Below are 22400 nucleotides of genomic sequence, written 5' to 3' on the forward strand. Positions count from 1 at the left end.
CCATGAAATTAAAAGATGCTTACTCCTTGGAAGAAAAGTTACGACCAACCTAGACAGCATATTAAAAAGCAGAGATGTTACTTTGCCAACAAAATTCCATCTAGTCAAGGCTATGATTTTTCCAGTAGTCATATGGATGTGAGAGCTGGACTATAAAGAAAACTGAGCACCGAAGAATCGATGCTTTTGAACTGTGGTGTTAGAGGAGACTCTTGAGAGTCCCTTGGACTGCAGGGAGATCCAACCAGTCCATCCTAAAGGAAATCAGTCTTGAATATTCATTGGAAGGACTGATGTTGAAGCTGAAACTTCCAATACTTTGGCCACCTGATGCAGAGAACTGACTCATTTGAAAAGACTCTGATGGTGGGAAAGATTGAAGGCAGGAGGAGAAGGGGAAGACAGAGGATGAGATGGTTGGATGGCATCACTGACTCAACGGACATGCATTTGAGTAAGGTCAAGGAGTTGGTGATGGATAGGGAAGCCTGGCATACTGCAGTTCATGGGGTCACAAGGAGTTGGACATGACTGAGCGACTGAACTGAACTGAAGTGATGCATGATAAATTCTTACTAAAGACTGTTTATTGATTTAATGGTTTTAACTCTGCTAATTTTTGGACTTTTGACAGATTGAATCTTAGATTGGTCATTTTATCTTTATGTTTAAGCCAAGACTCTGCCCTTAGCTCTCATGGTTTAGGGATAGGCCAGGTATTTAGGGGCAGTGGTAAAGAATTCACCTGCCAAAGCAAGAGACCCAGGTTCGATCCCTGGGTCAGGAAGATCCTCTAGAGGTAGAAATGGCAACCCACTCCAGTATTTTTGCCTGGGAAATGCCATGGACAGAGTAGCCTGGTGGGCTACAGTCCATGGGGTCACCAAAGGGTCGGACATGAGGGAGCACACACTCAAAGATACTTAGGCAGAGTTTATGCGTGGGGTTTGTGCCCCGAGTCTCTGGCACTCCCCTTTTCCAGTTTCTTCTTTCACCAGAAAATGGCCTTTTCTAGTCTGTTGGAATTTTAGCTTCCATTTATGCTGTAGGCAAAGCCTACCTTCAAGCTAGAAGTGGTAAAATAAGAAAATCACTAGTGCCTCTTCCTTTTTCCAATAGTGAAATTCTTTCAGATTTCTGCTAATTTTGGGGTCACTCTCCAGTGCCTTCTATTAGTTGTGTGTGAGTGTGTGTTTATTATTTATTTTAAAAAGTTTTATACATGTAACTCCATGGCTGATTCATGTCATTGTATGACAAAACCCACTGAAATGTTGTGAAGTAGTTGGCCTCCAACTAATAAAAATAAATGAAAAAAAAAAAGTTTTCTCTAGAGTTAAATGCTGCTGTCTGTGGGAGGGTTGAGAAATCTTGGTTTCTTTGGTCCTTAACCAAAAGTGAACACAGGCATATGAATATTGAGTCTTAGTTAGAAAGTCTTTTCCTATACCCAGGTTGAAGAAAATATTCTAAAGTAATCAGATAACTCAAACTAGGTGACATTGATACTAATGTTTTCGCCAATATTTATTTTCTCCAGTTCTCATTACCGTTTAATTTTTTTGTTACTGATTCAATCTTCTTACTCATTATTGGTCTTTTCAGATTTATATTTCTTCATGATTCAGTCTTAGCAGGATGCATGTTTTTAGCAATGAATCTAATTTCTCTAGGATGTCCAGTTGATTGTTATATAACTGTTTATCATAATATCTTAAGAGCCTTTGTATTTATGTGGTATTAATTTTGATTTCTCTCCTTTTACATCTGCCTTTTATTTTTGAGTCCTCTCTCTGTTTTTCTTGGTAAACCATCCTACAATTTTTCATAATTTTGTTTATCTTTTTGAAGAATGAACACTTAGTTTTATTAATCATTTCTATTGTTTTTCTATTCTTTATTTCATTTATTTCTATACTAACCTTTATTATTTGCTTTCTTCTGTTAAATTTTGGCCTAATTTGTTCCTTTTCCTAGCCCCTTGAAATATGCTGTTGGGTTGTTTATTTGAGATCTGTTCTCTTAATGCAGTCACTCATAGTTATTAATATAACCTTTCCTCATAGAACTACTTTTGCTGCACCCCATGAGTTTTTTATATATTGTGTTCCATCTTGGTTTGTCTCAAGATATTTTTTTATATCTCTTTTGATTTTTTCTTTGGCCAATGGGTCTTTCAAGAGTGCATGCGTTAATATCCGGGTATTTATGGATTTTCCTGTTACTGATTTTCACTGATTAGTTCAGCTTTGCACATGTGCAGAGCTACTGTGTGGACTGTCCGCTCAGGTATCGCTGGAAGCAGGAATGCAGTCCGCGGAGATTTGAACACTGGTTGCTCTTAAGTCCCGCCCCTCTTCTCCATTTCCCCAGCTATTGAGCTCCCCGGATTCTTCCCGGGACCCCATGAGGTGAGACCAGAGGGGGCCCCCTGGGAAGTACCCTGCAATGACGGGGAAGCTGGATATCCACCTTAGATGTTCTTTCCCACTGGACTGGGTCAGGTGGTTTTCTGGCCATCTTATATCTCTATTTCCTGAAATAATCTGAATCAGGTTCCTTGGTGATTGCCGATTTCTTTCCTGAAGGATCCCAGGGCATTTGTGATCGTGAAGTGACCTGTAACGGATACCTCTTTTCAAAATCTGAAAGTAGAGAGCCCTTAAAAGTTGGTCCAGCATGGCCCTCAAAACAATTACTTGTTCAAGAAAGGACGAGAAAATACCTGAAATAACATTCCCCTGGGAGGGGATTTTAGGCTGGTAATCCAGTCTCTATAAAAATGTCTAATGGTTTTTGCAAGGATGGAGTGGAAAGTGGGAGTGATTTCTGTGTAGTATCAATACATACCTAATGGAGGCAAATTTTCTAGACCCAAGAACAGCGGTCCAGTAGCTGTGCTTTCAAGAATAAAATTAAGGAAAAAAAGGGGGGTGGGGGAGGTGAATTAAAATGAACCAGCCTTTTGTGCATGGGTCACTACTGTGAACTCTGCAGAAACAATATAAGCATGTGATTCTAGCTTCTGTAGAAAAGCGTCATTTGTTGCATTGGACAGGCCCAGTCATCTACAGTGATACATTATACCAGTGGGAAACAGGGAAAGTATTGGTCACATGGGATTAAAGCTCTTTCTTGATTTATGTTTGAAAGTAGTCCTAAACCTTCTGATTAAATCCCAAGGAATTTTAGACTTTTTCCCCTGTATTTTTTTTTTTTTTAATTTATTTAGTACTGGGAGGACAGGCCTTAAGTAGAAATAATTTGGAGGCCAAGATACAAACTGTAAAAGAAAAGGAAAGTGACAGTATTTGTACTTTGAATTAGTGAAACTGATTTTCTGCTTTATTGCTTTTAACTTCTGTCTCTTTTAAAGTTGTAATCATTGTTTGCTTACATATAAGTAAAATCTTTTCTATATTAAAGATATTGAATCTTTACTTGTTTGTGATAAAATCCTATTTTCTTTTTTTTCCATTTATTTTTATTAGTTGGAGGCCAATTACTCCACAACATTGCAGTGGCTTTTGTCACACATTGAAATGAATCAGCCATGGCTTTACATGTATTCCCCATCCCGGTCCCCCCTCCCACCTCCCTCTCCACCCGATCCCTCTGGGTCTTCCCAGTGCACCAGGCCCGAGCACTTGTCTCATGCATCCAACCTGGGCTGGTGATCTGTTTCACCCTAGATAATATACATGTTTTGATGCTGTTCTCTTGAAACATCCCACCCTCGCCTTCTCCCACAGAGTCCACAAGTCTGTTCTATATTGGTGCTTTTTTAAATGCTGTTTTTGTTAGTTCATTTTTTTATATAGGGCAGAGCAAAGCTGTACTGCTTAAAACCCTCTTACTGTAATAAATCCAGTTTGTTCTTGGTGGTTTTTGGCTGGTGGACATTGACAAAAATTAATGGGGCATATAATTAAAGATTAAAAAAGAAAAACAACTGATGTTAGATAAATAAAGGAAATACATAAGATTAGGAGCTGGGTATGCAATAGCAAATAAACATAAAATATTAGGTAAGAACAAAAAAGCTAAAAATTAGTCATTGCAAAGGACCTTCAATTTATATTACTAATAGAAAAGATAAATAGGGCTTCCCTGGTAGCTCAGTCAGTAAAGAATCTGCCTGCAATGCAGGAGACCAGGGTTCAATCCCTGGGTCAGGAAGATCCCTTGGAGAAGGAAATGGCAACCTGCTCCAGTATTTTGCCTGGAGAATTCCACGGACAGAGGAGCCTGGCGGGCTACCTTCTATGGGGTCCCTGGCAGGCTACAGTCCATGGGGTCGCAAAGGGTTGGATATGACTTAGCGACTAAACCACCACCAATATAGAAGGTAATTTAACTATATGGCCTATTATTGTCAATATCCACCAGCCAAAAGCATCAGGAACATAAAGAAATAAGTCACACATACTCAGTATTAGGGAGAGAAAATACATGTGTGGGAGATGGATAATTAGAAATGCAAATTAGGTAATTTGCATTTTAAGCAAATTTAGCTCAATAAATGTGAAAAATTAAGAGAATAGTACAGATTCCTTAAAAACATAATTTGCCAAAATAGGCTTCAAAATAAATTCATGAGGTAAATAAAAAGACCATACAACCTCCAGATAAAATTTTATATTTAGTTAAAGTGTTCCTACAAAGAAAACAGAATGCTCAGATAATTTTACAAATGAGTTCTAATAAACATTCTTGTATTAGGTCATTTCAATCCCATGCAAGCCCATCTAGAGAATATAAAAATAGAACATCCTCAACTTACTTTGTGTGACAAGTTTGTTGACTTCAAAATTAGACAAGTATATCATGAGAAAATCACAATTACAAATGTTGATATAAATATCTTAATTATTAATAAGCTCAATTCAGCCACAAATATAAATAGAATAAATCATTCCCAGTCTGGTTTCATCATAGCAAGCCAAATTTGGTTTAATCTCAAAAGAAAAAAATATTTTCACAAAATACATTGCATTAACAGATTAGGGCAAAGAAACATATTTATTTATCACAATAAATACAGCAAAAGCATGAATAAATTTCATCATGCATCGATGATAAAAAGGCAATTATCAACTGGCAATAGAAGGGAGTATCACATCCTGATAAAGGGAATCTATGAAATACACACAGCATCCATTCATTTGCTCAGTGGTGAAATGCACAATTACTCCATTCACATTAGGAACAGTACAAGAAAATTCACATTGCCAGATCCACTCAGTACTTTACAGGATGTCCTAACAAATCCAGTAAGAACATTAAAAAATTATAAAATTAAAAGGAAGGAAATGTATTCCATCAATTACAGATTACAAAATCATCTCATATAAGTATTTCAAAAAAATTTACAGGTAAATTATTAAATTAGTAATTTCCCTGATACAATATAAATACACAAAAGTCAACTGTATTTTCTACATACTATCATCAGTTAGGACATATCATTAAAATAAATATGATCCACTGTAATATATAAAGTGCTCATACTTAAATCTATCAAAGGATTAACAAATGTTATATAAAAGGAGCGCTATACCATGCTTATGAATTGAGATTAATTAAAGAGGTCAATTCTCCCAAAATTGATGTAATGCATTTACAATAACATGTATTGTTCTTTGTTTGCTTGCTTTGAGGATCTATGCAAACTAATTCTAAAATGCATATGGAAGAACAAAGTCTTAAGAAATAGAAAAAAGAAAATAAGAAGACTTGCCTTGCCAGATTTCAAGGCCAACAAAAAGACTGCAGTAATTAAGACAGTGCAGTATTGTCATCTGGTAATCAAATTTGCCAGTGGAGTACAGTAGGGAACTCAGAAATCAGCTCACACAACATGTAAGGACTTGAGATGCAGTAGAAATGGCATTGAAGGTTAGTGGAAGGGAGAGGGTACTGAATCCTTTCAGTCTAGGACAGCAGGTTATTCATACAGGGAAAAAAGAAAAACTCAGAATGGATTTAACAATTAATGTAAAGCAGATTAAATGGAGAAGGAAATGGCAACTCACTCCAGTATTCTTGCCTGGGAAATCCCAGGAAATTTCATGAACAGAGTTGCCTGGTGGGCTACAGTCCACGGGATCCCAAAGAGTTGGACTTGACTGACCAACTAAATTCGCATTAAGTATTTAAATATAAAAGGCAAAATGTGTGGCAGGGAGACTCTAAAATAAGCTCTCCATCTCCTGGTAGTCCTCTCCTTGTGGAAACCCTTTCCCCTGGGTGTAGGGGTAAGGGAACCTCTGACTAGCTTCTAACCAAAGCTGCCTGGCTGTCGCTTCCAAGATTATGATAGCGTGTTAGCAGTTTCTCTATAGATTCTCTCATCCTGACTTCATGAAGTTAACTGCCAATGGAGAAGCTCACATGGCAAGTGATTCAAGGTCTTCTGCCAACAGGCAGAAAAGAACTGAGGCTTTTAGTCCAATAGTCCACAAAGAATTCAGTCTTGCCAACAATCACATGAGCTTGGAAGTGGGTGCTTCTCAGATGAGATCCCAGTCCCAGCAACATCACGGCAGCCACATGTACAAGCAGACTGACCAAGTTCAGCCAGGCTTGGATTCCCGACCCACAGAAACTGTGAGACAATGTATGTGTGCTGCTCTAAGCCATTACATGTGTGGTAATATTGCTCGGCAGCAATTGATAATGATAGGAAAACACAGGAGAACTTTTTCAGTGTCAAGACGCTAAGATTCTTTGATAAGATGTAAAAAAGTATAAATAATAAAGAGAAATTATTTGTAAACATATTTTGTCTACAAGCAAATTAAGAACACCTGCATATCAAAATGTCATAAAAGTCATAGTACAAAGATCATAAAAATATAAGCCAAGAAGTTATTCACAGCAAGTATAACCAAAAAAGGGTTAGTATTATTAATATACAGTAAATGTCAATGAATCAGTGAGAAAAAAAAATGAATGCCATGGAAAAATGAATAAAAGACAGGGGCATGATTTCTTTTCACAAAAGAAGAAACACAAATGGGAAAAATAAAGGAATAGTGTGTGTGTGTGTACACTAGTGCATGTGCTGCACATGTGTTCTATGTTATTAACAGAACTGAAAAAAAAAACATAGCACTCTTTTATCCTATTAGACAGAAAAATATTTAAAAGTATGAAAATGCCAAGTACAGGAGAAGCTTTGGAGTAACACAAGCTTTTCAACAATTGCTAGAGTGTCAACTGGTACAAACAATCTGTGAAAATAATAATTTGGTATCAAGAATACTTGAGGATGCACTTTGAGCTTTCAATATATATATTAGGGTTCAGTGGGGCTGGATGGGAAGGTTTCTGGGTACAAAAAAAAAACACAATGACAAAATTCTTGCATTAACATATGTGCATTATATAGCACATATAAAATTTTATGTATAATGTTTAAAGTTACAAAAATTAAAAATATTCCCAAAATCCAACAAGATGAAAGATTCACAAAGTATGCTTTCTGGACAGTAGTCTATACTGGAACCCATCATGTTGGAAATAAGTGCTCTCCACCTACAAACATCAACATGCATTAGACAAAATTTTGAGTGAAGAAAAGCAAGCTGTGTAAGAATATATGCAGTATGTTACTGGTTTACACAATGTATAAAAACATGAAAAAATGCACAATGTGTTGGTAAATATAGAGACATATGTGGTGGAGCTATAAAGAAGAGCACAGGAATGGTAAACACAAAATCTAGGATAGTTGTTACCTCTGGGGTCGCTGGTAAGGGCAGGAGGATGTGGTAATGGAAGGTCAGAGGTATACGCTTTGTACCACAGGGTAGGGTGTGAGCATAGGAGTTCTGACTCAGTCCCAGCTCTGGTCACAGAGACTTATCAGTATCACAGAAGAGGGCTTCTGATAGGGTCAGCACGTCTTTTCAGCGTCCACATGCTAGCATAACCTATCCATCATACCTACAGTCGGAGAAGTGGGGGCAGCAGGCCTGACATGTGCAAGGCTCAGCAAAACAGCGCCTTCTGTTTGCAGATGGTGAGCCTCAGCCAGGGTTTGGATGGCAGTATCCAGGGAAAACCAGTCACAGAAGAGGAACTCCTGTCCTCAGTGGGATGAACCCTGTGATCGTAGGTGTGTGGCAGAGGCGCGTGCTGTCCCGGGCTCCTCGCTGGAAGGCTGAGGTTCCAACTGGAGGCTCTGGAACTGCTCCTGGGTTGTGACCTACAGCCACAGAAGAGAAAAAACATCCACACTTACAAAGCAGCAGGCAGATGATAACGTATCGTAGAACTTAACCCTGAGCCAAAGAATGTGTGTGAAGGATGTGGGCATTAAGTGTTCTGTAAAGAGTTCATTTTCTATTCAGAAAACCATTTGTTACATATGGTGTCAAGGTATATAATCATGACATGTGTAACTTGGATATGCTACTTCAGATTCTTGTTGCTTAGTTGCTAAGTCGTGTCTGACTCTTTTGCAACCCTGTGGGCTGTGGCCAACCAGGCTCCTCATTCCATGGGATTTCCCAGGCAAGAATGCTGGAGTGGGTTGCCATTTGCTTCTCCAACGGATCATCTTAACCCAGGGACTGAACCTGCATCTCCTGCATTAGCAGGCGGATTCTTTACCACTGAGCCACCAGCTTGGTCCTCACTTACTCCATCATAGCCAGTGGAGTAAATGTCATGTTCACACATAGTCTTCAACACTCCCAGCTTTTAAGCATATTTCATAATAAATAAATGAAAACATTAAAATAGGAAAAATACATTGATTATGATGCATAAGATCATAGTAATGTATCTACTGAATGAAGGTATGAACATAAAATTATGATAAATGTTATACAAATAGCTCTTGTAACACGATATAAAACTTTAAGTAATAGTATCATACTTAAATTCAATAGGCTTCCTTGATGGCTCAGAGGGTAAATAATTCTGCTGCAATGCAAGAGACACAAGAGACACAAGTTCGATCTCTGGGTCGGGAAGATCCCATGGAGGAGGAAATGTCAACCCCCTCCAGTACTCTTGCCTAAAAAATCCCCTGGACAGAGGAGCCTGTCGGCTACAGTCCATGGGGTTGCAAAGAGTTAGACACAACTGGGCAACTAAACATAAACTTAAGACAGTCTCTACCTTCATAAAACTCAGAAGGAGACACAATATTCTCTGTAATAACTCAAACCATGACTCTAGAAATAAAGCACTGAAGTAAGTGGAAATTTGAATGACTTTTTCTTAAAATGTGAACATGAAAAAAGCTCCAGATTATTTCCAAATTAATATATTAATTGCATACTTGTGATTTTACATGTTTTTACAACTCAGTTGATACATGAAACATTAAAATAGGTGTCTAACTGATCTATATGCCAACTATGTAGGCTCAAATTCTCTGGAGACATTTTAATATTTTCTTCTTGGGAGAATGGTGCATTCTGTTATATATGGGTTTGATAGAAAATGAATTGGAGGTGATTGCAAAGAGGAAACAAGTATCATTCTATTAATTTTCATGTGACTTTATTTAATCCTTATATCAACTCGGGGGGAGTTTTACAGATGGGGAAATGGTGATTTCAAATTAAGAAAACTGCCCAACACCTCACAGTTGGTCATTATTTATTGACCTAGGGATTTGTATTCAAATTTTATCAAATTTCAAAGTTCATATAACATACAAAGTGTTGTTAATATAACATTTTTAATAGAAATCTCCCTCTCCAAATTAACCAAGGAAATGGGAGAAAGGCATAAACATAGCCTGTGAAAAACCCATGAGTACAACATGTTGATTATACACAGAAAACCTTATACCTCATATGATAATGGAATCCTGCCAGATTTTCATGTGGGTGCCCAAGAAAGTCCTGGAGCAGGGAATGGCAACCCACTCCACTATTGTCTGGAGAATCCCATGGACAGAGGAGGCTGACAGGCAGTAGTCCATGGTGTTGCAAAGAGTCGGACACGGCTAAGTCACTGACTGAGCATAAAAGCAATTACCATTTAGTAATGGGGGTTTTGTTCAATAACTATAAACTCAAAATTTATAGTTAATTTTGAGTAAAAGATAAAGTATAACTGAGTGCATGTACATTTCATTTTATTTTGGTCAATCTAAAGAAGACTAACACAAGTTCTTTGGAGCACATAAGCCCACTGTGAGTGTGATATGCTTGAGTTAACACTGAATTGGCCAGGACACCCAGGTTAATGTCTGGAATAAAAAATGAAGAGCAGAACCCACCTATATCACTGTGTAGGGTTAACTTTTATTAACTGCACTCTTTATATGCAGTTGTCTTTTCATGGGTGTTTTATGGAAGCAATTTCATCACTTTTTGGTTGTATTGTGTTCTTGTAAATCTCCCTTCAAAGTTTTGTGAAATCCTGCATTAAGGCATCAAGTTAAAATGGCTCAACATAGTTTAAAAAGCCTTATTTTAAAATCCCAGAAACTTTAAAAAAATATATAAAACAAAATTAATCTTTTGGAACATGGCAAAGGAATAAATGCATACTTAAAACAATAAATAAACACTAATAAAGTTGAGCAGTTATCTTTCATTGCAGTAGAACAAAGTTTGGGAGCATTATTTCTATTATGCAATGAATAAGGTTAAGAAGTGCCTTATGCATTGTCCATAGAGGGATGTCAGATTTTAATGCAGGGATTAGACATTTCTGTGTTGTTCATTTACTCATGAAGTGAGAAAAGTGACAGTGATGGGAGCTGAATTAACTTCCAAAAGAATGGAGAGCACCATGGATGTCCCATGTGTATGAATATCTGCTTCCTTAAATCACTGGGATCATGGTATACACCCCTCACTTGGAAACAGCGAGGGAGACAGTATATAGGAAAACACCACACTATCTAGGAAGCTGTAAAACCTGACACTTAGATGAAATTCAACACCAGTGTTAATACCCTTGAAAGAAAAAATTCATCTCAAGAGTCACAGCAATACAGAAATAGTTTAAAGAAATAAGATAGAGCAACTGCAATGTACTATAGAAAAAATTTGCTCAGATTACAATCTATCCTTTTTTCTGACATTTTAGCTAGAATAATATTTCAAAGAGATTCTTAAATAGTTAACACAATAATGAGCTCAATTGTTAGAGGAACAGTTCTCCTTATGCACCTTATTTTGTGTTCAGATTTAGGTTCAGAGTTCCTTCCATTTTTCATTTCTTTCTTCTCTCCTTCCCTTTCTTCTGACATTATTTCCATAGTAGGGATAAGAACATTTTATTACCCCCCCCCCCACACACACACACATGAATTACTTTTAAAGATATTTGGTTGACTGTCTGCTCCATAGGTTTTGTTCACTGCTGCCTTCTCAGGATTGGCCGGCTCCGCCCGGTAATGTGAATCTGGAGGCACTGAGAGGGTAGGGGGAAGAAAAGAAATACTACTGGCCAGCAGGAGCCCGGAGGAGATGCTGAGTCATCCTTTACTGTTATTACCAGCAGCAATCTGCATGCACCCCGGTCCGACCACACGCACACAGCCTTCTCTTCAGGGCATCACTTGCTGTTCAGTCATGGACCACATTTCTCTATGTGAGAAATGTGTTGGGGCAATTAAGTCAGGGGAGGACTGGGAGAGAGCGAGTGTCCGCAGTTTGTTCCGCTTGTGCCTCTCACTGTTTATTGATGGAACATCCTGTGACGATAGAGTCAAATCTAACTAGGAATGGCATGGATGGTGATTTCTCTCCAAATGTACTGAAGCTCCATAAACTACTCCCTTTTCTCATAACCACCGTCCTACCACAGAGCAGCTGACACTGCGGTGCCTCCGGTAGTAATCACTACCGGTATGCCCTTCCTCTCCTTCTCCTCTGGATGAACTCCTACTAGCTCTGAAGTCTCTGGAGAGACCACCAGTTCTTCACAGGGCAGGAACAGAGTCAACTCATTTTTGTCTTCTTTCCTCCTGCAAATCAATACCTTGACGGTAGATACCCCAAACTACTGTGAATTGATAGCTGAGCTGTAAACCTGCTCCAAATGCCTTCACAAAAACAGATTCCCTGCAAAGAGAATATGGGCTTCAGATGTATCTGTAAAATCAAGACCAGTGAGTTGCTGTGAAGATTGTAACGATATACATGAAAACCTTATAGTTCTGTGCAGCACATTACTAATGTGCAGACTAATTTATAATAGATCCTTCTCTATCTTTGAAAACAAAAGTCTCCACTATGCTGACCTTTGGCACCATCTATCTACTAGAATGATTCAAGGGACCTGCGCTAACCTTCCTTTCATAGATCTCCTGCTCGAATGGAGATTCCACCAATGGTAGGAGGGGCAATTGTGGAGCCCAGGCATACAGTCCCGGGATGTTCTTGCTACTTAGTAAGTTAGGACAAAGTACAGAGAAGAGTGAAATGGACTGAAGGCAGGACTTAAAATTAACTTACAGGACTGGAGTCATGGCTTGTCCATCACTGAAGGGTGCAAGTTAAGTGGCTGAAGTCACGGGACTGCATTTCCCAATTCTACTTTCTCAGCTCCAAACAAAATCCTAGCACAGGTACCCAAAGACCTCAAGAGAGGGCTATTACAAATTATCCCAACCATAGCCAAGTTGCTTTTAGCTTTTTATTAACAGAGGAGTCACGTTATACATATAGTTGGAATAATCTGGGCTATGATCTCCAGTATGGGTTTTCTTCGCTGTGTAACTGGTTAGACGTGAAAGAAAAATGAAAATGAAGAACAAAAGCAAGACACCCGGCTAAGGTTCGGAAGCCTTCTCCAAACCTATCTTTGGAAATGGAGCTAAACATGTTACTTGGACTAAACACAACAGAAGCTCATGTAAATTACAGCTCAAGCATTTACAAGTTAGCTAGAAAATGTGAGAATCTGTTTTAAGTTCCTCCTATTCTTTGTGCAAAATAAAAAAAACTCAGTCTAGTTCTTAAAATGTTATTTGAATTTTTATGCCAACATGAAGGGAAATAATACTAGTCAAGTACTGAAAACACTGCCTTAGCAGCTATTTTTAGACTTACTTTGGTCTATATTTAAACAAGCAGTAGATAGCCCACATATGTATATTAAATTCCTAGATCTGTCTTAGAATATTAGGCTTCCTTACCTCTGTAAGTGGTGTTATAACATATTGTCTTCTACTTACACTTTTCACTAGTGCATTTTTCTAATTATGATCAGAATTAAGTCAGATTTTAAAACCATTGTCCATGTTTACTTATAGATAACTGAATGAGATAGACTTTATATAGTAGCTCAGATGGTAAAGCATCTGCCTGCAATGCAGGAGACCTGGGTTTGATCCCTGGGTTGGGAAGATACCCTGGAGAAGGAAATGGAAACCCACTTCAGTATCCTTGCCTGGAAAAATTCAAAGAACAGAGGTGCCTGGCAAGCTTCAGTTCATGGAGTTGCAGTTACACACGACTGAGTGATTAAATACACACAGCATCTATGATGATCCTAAACCAAATCACCAAAAACTCTGCTGATAAATGATGCCAATCAAAAGTCAATGGCACACAGAAGGGGTGGCATTTTTACAAAAAGAAAAAAACATACCTAGTGTGGAGGAGTCTCTTCTTCAAATATGAAGGTACTAATGGCAGATCCTATCCCATGCCTGGGAATTAGACATAAATAATTATCCCATTCCTCCCAGGCATATATAGTACTAATTATTCTGTTTGTCCAAAAAGCCAGTTAATCAAACATCTAATACTCAGGTTCTAGGCTCATTATGGAGGCGTTCAAGTGTATCTACCTAAAATTCATGCCTTTCAGGTTTCTATAGATTAAGTATAATCATAGACTTCTTTTTCCTGAGCAGGTTCTCCCATTTCCTTCCTTCCTGGAATTGTCATTATAGTAAATTCAGCTATGGATATGGACTCTCTCATCCAAAGTGAGTATTTGCATCATTTCTAACTTTTGAAAACTAGATCAACATTACCACCACCCTTAAGTTACTTTTTGGGTCAGCAAAAGTAACCCATTCTTTCAGAATTTCAATATGTAAATAGTATTATTTTAATGAATGCTTTTATTCCAATTGAGCCCAAGTTTGGGGAAATCAATGAAGGAAAGAATTATTTTTATGGAAAGAACTTTTTGTGTTTCCTTTGGAAATGTCACAAAGTCATCAGTGTTGCTTTAATTATTTTGTGATGATCAGAGTAGAAGTGCAGAGTCTGTTCACATTTTTCCTAGGATAACACTCTGGAAGTACAGGACCTTGGTGTTCTGAGATCATAATTAGGATGTTAAGGCAATGGGTCCCAAGCATGAACAAGTCCTTGCATATGCAATGGCTGAGCCAGCTTTCACCTATGTGTAACACTCCTCAGAAACAGAACCTGTGAACCTAAGGCATCTCCTCCCGCAAACTTTCCCTTGGGTCAGAAGTAGACAAGGAAATTCACCCTGACCTTCCTACGTGGTGAAAGATACCCTGTGAAGACCACCTTAAGTGCGTCCCTTTTCTTATCTATTAGTAACGCATTCTCATCTTGTTCCCATATTCATTCACAGAACTGCTTTCTTTTTCATTTTCCGCATCTCTCCCCCAACTCCTGTGCATACTCAACCTGGCTCTCTTCTGCCTGTGAGCATGTTTCTGTGCAAAGTTGAAGGCAAGGCAGTGGTCCAGAATCTGTGTTCTTTGCTGTTACCTGCACACATTGTTAATTCTTACCTAGATCGAACCTCATATTACTTTCAATCCAAAGCCTTTTTATTTGATATAAGATCACACATCCTGGGAATTGAAAGCAGACACTGAGACGCTGACCAGTAATGGAAATGGTGTTATCATCCATGTAGAAATGTTACATGCATCGTGATAACCCTGAGATAGGAAGAATAATCTTCCTTGAGAATAACAGTGCGGATTTGAGTCTTTGGTTGCCCTCTCAACCTGTATTAATACAACAGGATTTTCATTCATTTTGACATTGTAGAGAGAAGGCAGGGAGAGCTACTCCAGGAAGTAGACGTGGGGAAGGAGAGGGTGGCTTTCCTACTGTAAGGGAAGGAAAATGACAGCCTGGTTAGCTTCAGCTGGAATGTAACATACCCACAGCTTGATCACCCTGGAGGCACATTTTGACATAACAACAAACTACTGAGAAAGAGCCACTTTTATCTAGGTCAGAATGACAGAATCCCAAGTGTTAGTGCCTGGGGGGTGAGGGGGGTGGTGTGAAAATACAGTTTGAAGCATCAAGAAGAAGACTGCAGTCTAAAGAGATCTGCATCAAGTCTCCACACTGCCTCATCGTTTTCATCCAGTTCATTTTAACTGCTCCACTGGTCTCTAATGGCATCGCATTTTGATTTCAGCGTCTATCAAAATAAAACGAACCATGTGTTCTGACGACGACATTTATAATAAGATGCAGATGGTAAAGGAAACAGATGCCTCTGACATCATCTGCCATTGGCCTTCAACTTCTGCAGACACCAGCAGTCTGGAGACTCATTCAAAGGGACGCAGGATAAGTCAGGCAGTTTTCCAATTCTGTTTCCAGTCTAAAAAACACTGGCGGCAGCAGCACTGCTTTGACTCATAGAGTGATAATTCCACAAGGAGAAATCTGATTCTAAGGCGGTCAGGCTTTGATACAAAATTAATCATCAGGATGGGGGGGGGGGGAAATCCCCACAAATATCAGAGTTTAGCCATTAGTAACTACTGACTGTTTCGCGTGAGTGACAGAAAGGACAGGGTGGGAGTGGTGATGGTGAACAGCTGCAGTTTCAAGGAAGCAAGAAGGAGAGGGTTTTAAAGAGACAAGAGGGCCTAAAATACCCTACCAGCCCTTGGCATCCACCGTTCCAAAACTGATTACTTATGACTTTCCAGTAAAAAACTTTAAGGAGGATTTTCAGGTCACTGTTTCTTACCTCAAAAGAAAGAAAAAAAAAATCCATTCTGTATTTCCATCTGTATTTTCCAGAAGAGATCTGATAATTCCGATAGGAGCTTTCACCATTTCCCCAGTGATGTCTGTGAACATTCTACACAGTAAAAGGATTTGTGCGTATGTGTGGGGTGCAAGAGAAATGTGTTGGGACACCTTCTAAAAAAGATAAGAAACTTTTGTACTTTGTCTTGAAAGCAAGAGGCCCTTGGGTAAAGCAGTAACTGCCAGGCTTTCAGCAGTGCATGAGACTCTGCGCTAGATCAGCTGAGTTACAGATGAAGCGGAGAGTTAAGACAAAAACCTTTAAAATCCTCCTATCTCCCCTGACCATGGTAATATAACTTCATCTACACCTCCGTGGCACAAACATCTGAGCAGAAAAAAATTCAGAAACAAAGGCAAGGAAAGTGGTGACATAAAAATAAATCCTGCTAGGCCAAATACAGTGCTTATTTTTAAAATAATCTCTCTCTGCATGTAACGAATTGATCACAAACACACACACAAACACACACAGTGCAAGAATAAACAAACTTCTAATTCATATCCACAAACTGGGTTGGAAAGTATTAGTGCAAATCTCTGCTGACCTGCAGCACTCAGTCCATAAACTTTGGGTATCCTAGACGATCCATCAGCGTCCAGCAGATGTTCTCAATTAGTTTAATTTCATCCTTCGGCAAGTTTCGTTCCCAAACGTTAGTATTAGCGGGTGATATCTCCCCTTCGTAGGGAAGGTAGAAAAGGTTTGTGGAGGTGGCAAACAATATTTGGTTTAAAGTAGCAGGAGATACAGGAATTCCAAGGAAGGCAAAAATCCTTTCCGTGGTTTTCTGAGGGAAATGCACAAGATCTTCAAACTTGATCAGCTGGTAGTTGGTGGGCAGCAGGTCGGCATTTATCCTCAGGGCAGCGGCCGTGTTTGCCAGCCACGCATGGGCCAGCAGCGAGACTGGGTGAGGTCTGGATGCCAGCAGTTCCTTCCGCAGCAATTCATACTCGACAGCATAGCCTGAGTTCAAGGTACAACGGCCTGCACTTCCCTCCGTTTTAAACAGCTTAGCTAAGTGCTCCTGTACATTCTTCAAAGAGTAAAGGCTAGGTTTACTACTGTACAGCATGGAATAAACCCACGCCCGAGGGTCCCTCACCACGTACAAGGCCCTCATGGAGGCTCCCAACACCTCATGAAAGAAATGCAGCTTTACGGTCCAGCTCCCGCTGCCCAGGCTGAGCACCGGCCGCGCGCTGGGGTAGTGGACCAGGTGTCTCCGCAGAGCCCGGACGTATTCAGCGTCTCTGTCAAAGGCGCCTTTCATTCTGCTTCTTTGTTCTGCCAGAGACTCTCTCCTTTTCAACTTCCTTTTCTTGTCTTTATTCATGGTAAAATACTGGGCCAGTTTTCCCCTACTGGGTTCGTGCAGATGGATGTTCTGCAAGTGGAGTTTCGTGTCTCGGACCAAGGACTGCAGCCAGCCTCGGAGTAAACGGAAACGCACCCCGTGGACGTCGGACGCTGTCCATTCACAGGCGTCCACAAAGGAGTCAATTTCCAATTCCGTTTCCGGGATGTCAATGTAGGCTGTGGGGACCCGGATGTAGAGGAAGTCACTGCTGTTGAAGAAGAGTTGTTTGAGAATCTCGGCTCCGGAACCAGGAAGTGAGGTAATGATGACGTCCGGCGGGTCTGCGCGCTGGCCTCCCGGGGCCGGCGCCTGCGCGCTCGCCTCAGTCTCCGGCCTCGCCCATTTGGCACAGATGGGCTGCGTGCAAGTGCTCCACACGTCCAGCAGCTCAACGGACCACAAGGCAATAACAAGGATGAGGATCCACCGCATAAGCTTTCTAAAAGAAAGGTAAAACCGCCACTGAAAAGTTAAGATCACCAGGCCGATGCACAAAATCAACCCAACTGCTACATTAAATTTAAATCCAAAGGGGAAAATAACTCTATCCCGTCTTACTGGCTTTACTATTGCCTCAGCGCCCAAACCAAAGCGGGTTACTTGGGCCTGATCAGCCACAGTGGCAAAGCCGCCAAATCCCAGGTAGTCAAACCTTGTCTTCAAGTTCTGGTAGTCGGTCACGATCGAAACAACATGGTCGGTGTTATTGACATTGAGAGAAAGCTGAAGTCCAGAGTTGGAATTATCAATAAATCTGCAGCTGGAAACATTGACATATGGCCCATAGAAGACATACGCGATTCTTGTGATTGCGGATTCCATCTGAAACGTAACATTGACAAACTGAGTCCAGCGTTTCTTAAATTCAGCGGCTTGCTCTGCTTCCTGGATGCTAGCAAGGGGGCTACTGCCGCGATGGTCAAACCAAAACATCTTGTAGTGAGCATCCCACACGTCCATCAAGGCGCCACTGTACCTGTTCATGAATCTATATGGGATGTACTTAAAATCAATATCCAGATTATGGAAGAAGGCACTGACAGATTTTATTGGGGAATCTTCTTGCTTCTCGACGTGATCAACAACTAGCAGAGTCTGAGAGTTTAAGAGAAGCAAAGCCCGATACACACTTTTCAGCTTCATTGCTGAAGAGTAAGCCGACACGGCTTCCCCACTCACAAATATCATGTCCCCGTGCTGAGAGGCAGTAATGATTTCCCCGGCCGCATCACCAACCTCCTCGCCGGTCCACTTGAGCCACTGTGCACATTCTCCCAGCTGACCTTCCCAGGGCTTATTACACTGGCTCGTGGGTGACGGCGCGAACACCAGCACGTTGTTCAGGTGGCTCAACTTGGGTCCATAGAGAGCTTCGGAAACAAACACCTGCCCGTTGGGGGCAAAGGTAAATGAGTTCTGATCCGGATGTTCATGTCCAGGGTTGAAGCTCCTCCACCCATCAATCCAGGAATATGGCTGGAAGTGAACTATGTCATACACAGCACGCCCTCCTAGCTTCCCAGACTTAAAAGACACAAAGGTATTGGTCTGTGTATTTGGCAGCCCAGCCCCATAAGTGACCACACCCCAGTTAGGGAACATGTGCAATTTTGCAGTGCCATATTCCGCAGGAGGCTGTGGGGTAAGCTGGGGGTCATACCAGATGTATTCAGTGTGAAGGGTACTCCACCTCTGGGCAGTGGAGGGGACCATGGGTCCGTCTTTAGGTCGGTGCCTTCTGATTTGCTGAGCTAACCAATTCCCAGCTCCATTCTTTAAGACAAATTTATCCAAAAAAACTAACTGGCTCTCAGGACCATAAAACCAGTTATAATTGGAATCTGCTATCCCCACGGTCCTTTGGAAGCCTGGCAAAAGGGTGGAATAATAGAACCAAAAGTGCATTTTTAACCAGTTGTTATCCAAGTTGTTGATATTAAAGTGGCGCTGGGCCAGAAAAACATACTGTGTGACTGATTTAGCTGTGTAGCTTCCATAGGCCACACCTTCATCCAAAGAGCCATCAACAATGTGATTCAACAGAAACATGGTCTTTTCCATCACATCTACTACAACCTGTTTCCACAGATTTACCTTAGTCGCTTTATCTACCCCAGTCACCAAAGCCCCGGTGAGCAGTGCTATCATGTTAGTAGCTTGGTGGTTGTGAAGAAGTTGTTTGCCCCAGGAACGGACCTTAGAAAACTCATACATTTCCTCAGTAATAACCCATATTTTTTCTAGGTATCTTTGTCTCCGACGACCATCTAATAAATTATATAAAAAGTCAAAGGCAGTGGCAAAACCTGTTAGGGAATGGCCAACTGGAACCTCATCCCCTGGTGCATTCTCCACCAGCCAGTTTTTGTAGCCCACCATCCTATCCATGTATTCCAATGCAAATTCAAAGGCAACTTTGTCTTCCGGGCACAGCAAACAGTACAGCGCTAAAGGAGGCAGATTGTTACCATAGATTTCATTCCACTTGGCAGCAAAATCAGCATGCTTGGGTGGAGGTAGGTAGTATGTCGGGTTTGACAGCATAGCAGTCACCGCGCTCCTGATTGCTCTAAAAAGGTGCAAATGGGTCGTGCGAGACTTCTGTCTCATTGCTTGGATCTCTCCAGCATCAAAATACAAACGTGGATGAAGCATACTCTTCTTCGGTTTTTGATTGGGTCTGACATCTTGCACTCTTTGTGTCTTAAATGGATCTATGTCATCTGTGAAAACTGCCCAGTCAGAGTAATTGCTCACAGATTCCTCCAAAGTAGAGAAAGCAAACATCACTAATACTAAAAATAAGCAATGTCCTGTAAACATTAACGCCATGATCCATCGGGGAGCTCCTTTCCTCAGGCATACATGTCAAATGCAGCGCTCAATGTGCTTCCCATCTGCTGAGTATAAAACATACATTTAAGGCCTTGATAAAACAAAGACTGTAAATTGTATGTGCTGTGAAATCCTGCTGACATTCAGCTCATTCAAAGTATAGTTGCCAAAAAGAGAAACCTTACACTGTGAATCTGCCTCCCTGATGCAGTGTTGCTTCCAATAAAACTTCAAGGAATGTTAAAGCCTCTGATTTTCCCATGTCACATAGAAAACAGGAGTGGAGATAGTCAAGAATACTATGAATTCACAATTTACTTCTGTGACAGAAATCTACCTAACATGAAGAGTCAAAAACCCCACATTGTAAAAAAAGAAAAAAAAAAAAGCACTCCAAAATCCAAATTAAGAACTCATTCCTGGCACAGGATACCATCCCTGGTGATAAGGTCATCATACAGGTCTGATGCCTTTGTCTGTGTGCTCTCAAAGAAGTTGATGAAGTACTGAAATCCTTGGAGCAGACTGGGTTGTTACTCCGCTCAGCTTTTTACACTTCTGGCTGTGAAAATTTTTTTTCTTCCTCCATTTTTGGGAGAAAAACATCCTCAGCAAGTGTTCAAAGTCCTACTTGGTTTTAAAACACTCCGGATTCCTGCCCTCATTTCCAATCTGTCTTGTTCAGGCTTACTTACTCATCAGCCTATTATGACCCATCTGAGAAAGCATATTCTCATCTTCTTTTAACAAAGCTTCATCCGTACAACTATGAAAATCTAATCTTTGCAACCACCTAGGTACTTCTTTTCCAATCATGAAGTAACCGCCAACTGGGCAAGAAAACTCCCCTTTCACCAACAGTGACGTCTCTTTTCCGTTCCTTTTTCATGACACTGAAAAAACAAAACAGAAATTTTGTTCTGGGGGACAAAACAAAACAGAAATTCTCTGAGGCTACAGGTATGCTGGGACATAAAAGGAAGATTTAAACGTTCTACCATCTCCTAATAGAAATTTTAGAATGACAATAAGATCTGTTATTTAATACAACTGAAGTTACACTAAATGATTCCTTTTTCTCATACTTTTCAAGGCACATATTAGGATAACAATGGTGGTAGAAGACAAGCGGCTACAAGATGTAACTTTCCCAAGAGTATTTATTCTAACGGTGGCTTGCTTTCGTAATTTAAAATGTTTTTACTCAAATACAGTCAAGAGAAGATTGAGTACCGCTGTCATTCTTGTTTTGATCACGGAAGACTCAGAGACAAAAACCCAAAGTTGAAAGGACCATTTTATGATTCTCGATGAGGGTTTAGCTTTCAAGGGCTCAAGGTGTCTTTGCCAGAGGAACTATAATACTAAGCGCAATCACTTTTCTCGAAAAAGAAATCATGACAATGTGTGGGAGCCAAGAACGCCGGTTCTGCTCCACTCTCCCTCCCGAAAAGCCTGGTTTTCCATCCTTACAAGAAGCCGCCAGAGGGAGCTCAGACCCAAACCCGGACTCAAGGAGCAGCTTCGCGGCTGCCCGTCTGGGTTGCGAAGAACCTCACCAAGTTTCAGTCTTGGACAAGTCTCCTCTCTGTGGGAAACATGAACGCTAGGAGTTTCCTGCTCCGCTCCGCCTGTTGCATTTTGTGATTCGCTTCCTACGAACCTGCCCGCTCCATCCTCCGCTCCCCATCCCCGACCCCTGGCAAGTGGTCTGGGGACAAGAGACTCCTCAATGGCCAAGTCCGCTTACCTCTGCAGATCTGGACGGGGTCTCTCCGGGTGGCGGTGGGCCCCGATGAGACGCAGGCGGAGAGTTGGAAAACACTGCTCTGCGTGGGACCCGGGCGGCCCGGCCCCCGCAGGGCTCCCGACGCCCCCGGTCCGGCGCCCCCGGCGCTCCAACAGGCTGAGGCCCCGCGCCCGTGCCCCGCCCGGCGCCGCGCGGACACGCCCGCCCTCCGGGAGCGCCGGACGCCCCCGGGCAGCCCGGGACCGTGGAAGGCAGATCTGCGCGCGCCGGGCGCTCTCGGGGACGCCGTGTCCTGCGAGGCGCTGGCGTGCCTAGAACGCGAGGCCGCCGCGGCCGCTAGTGCTCAGTGCCAGCTCCGGCCGCGCGGCCCGGGGAGGGCGAGAGACGGCGACGCGGGCCGGGGGCGGGGCGGGAACGGCCGGGGGCGGGGCCGGGGCGGGGCCTCGGGTCCTGGGAGGGCGAGGCGGGTGG

General features: G+C 41.4%; 1 protein-coding gene across 1 annotated transcript; it reads right to left on the reverse strand.

Moving 5' to 3' along the window:
* Positions 1–4927: 4927 nt before the first annotated feature.
* On the reverse strand, positions 4928–22324 carry DSEL (dermatan sulfate epimerase like). The gene is made up of 3 exons (XM_020896711.2): positions 21930–22324; positions 16529–21072; positions 4928–8212 (listed from the first exon to the last, which is right to left on the reverse strand). Exon 2 carries the CDS (start codon positions 20174–20176, stop codon positions 16538–16540), a length of 3639 nt encoding a protein of 1212 aa, XP_020752370.2. The 5' UTR covers positions 20177–21072; positions 21930–22324; the 3' UTR covers positions 4928–8212; positions 16529–16537.
* Between the last annotated feature and the right edge of the window lie 76 nt (positions 22325–22400).

The sequence above is a fragment of the Odocoileus virginianus genome, chromosome 22 (assembly GCF_023699985.2).
Source record: "Odocoileus virginianus isolate 20LAN1187 ecotype Illinois chromosome 22, Ovbor_1.2, whole genome shotgun sequence".
Taxonomy (NCBI): domain Eukaryota; kingdom Metazoa; phylum Chordata; class Mammalia; order Artiodactyla; family Cervidae; genus Odocoileus; species Odocoileus virginianus.

Excerpts from the sequence above, each read along its gene's own strand:
- DSEL (XM_020896711.2), bottom strand. The coding sequence starts at position 20,176 with ATGGCGTTAATGTTTACAGGACATTGCTTATTTTTAGTATTAGTGATG.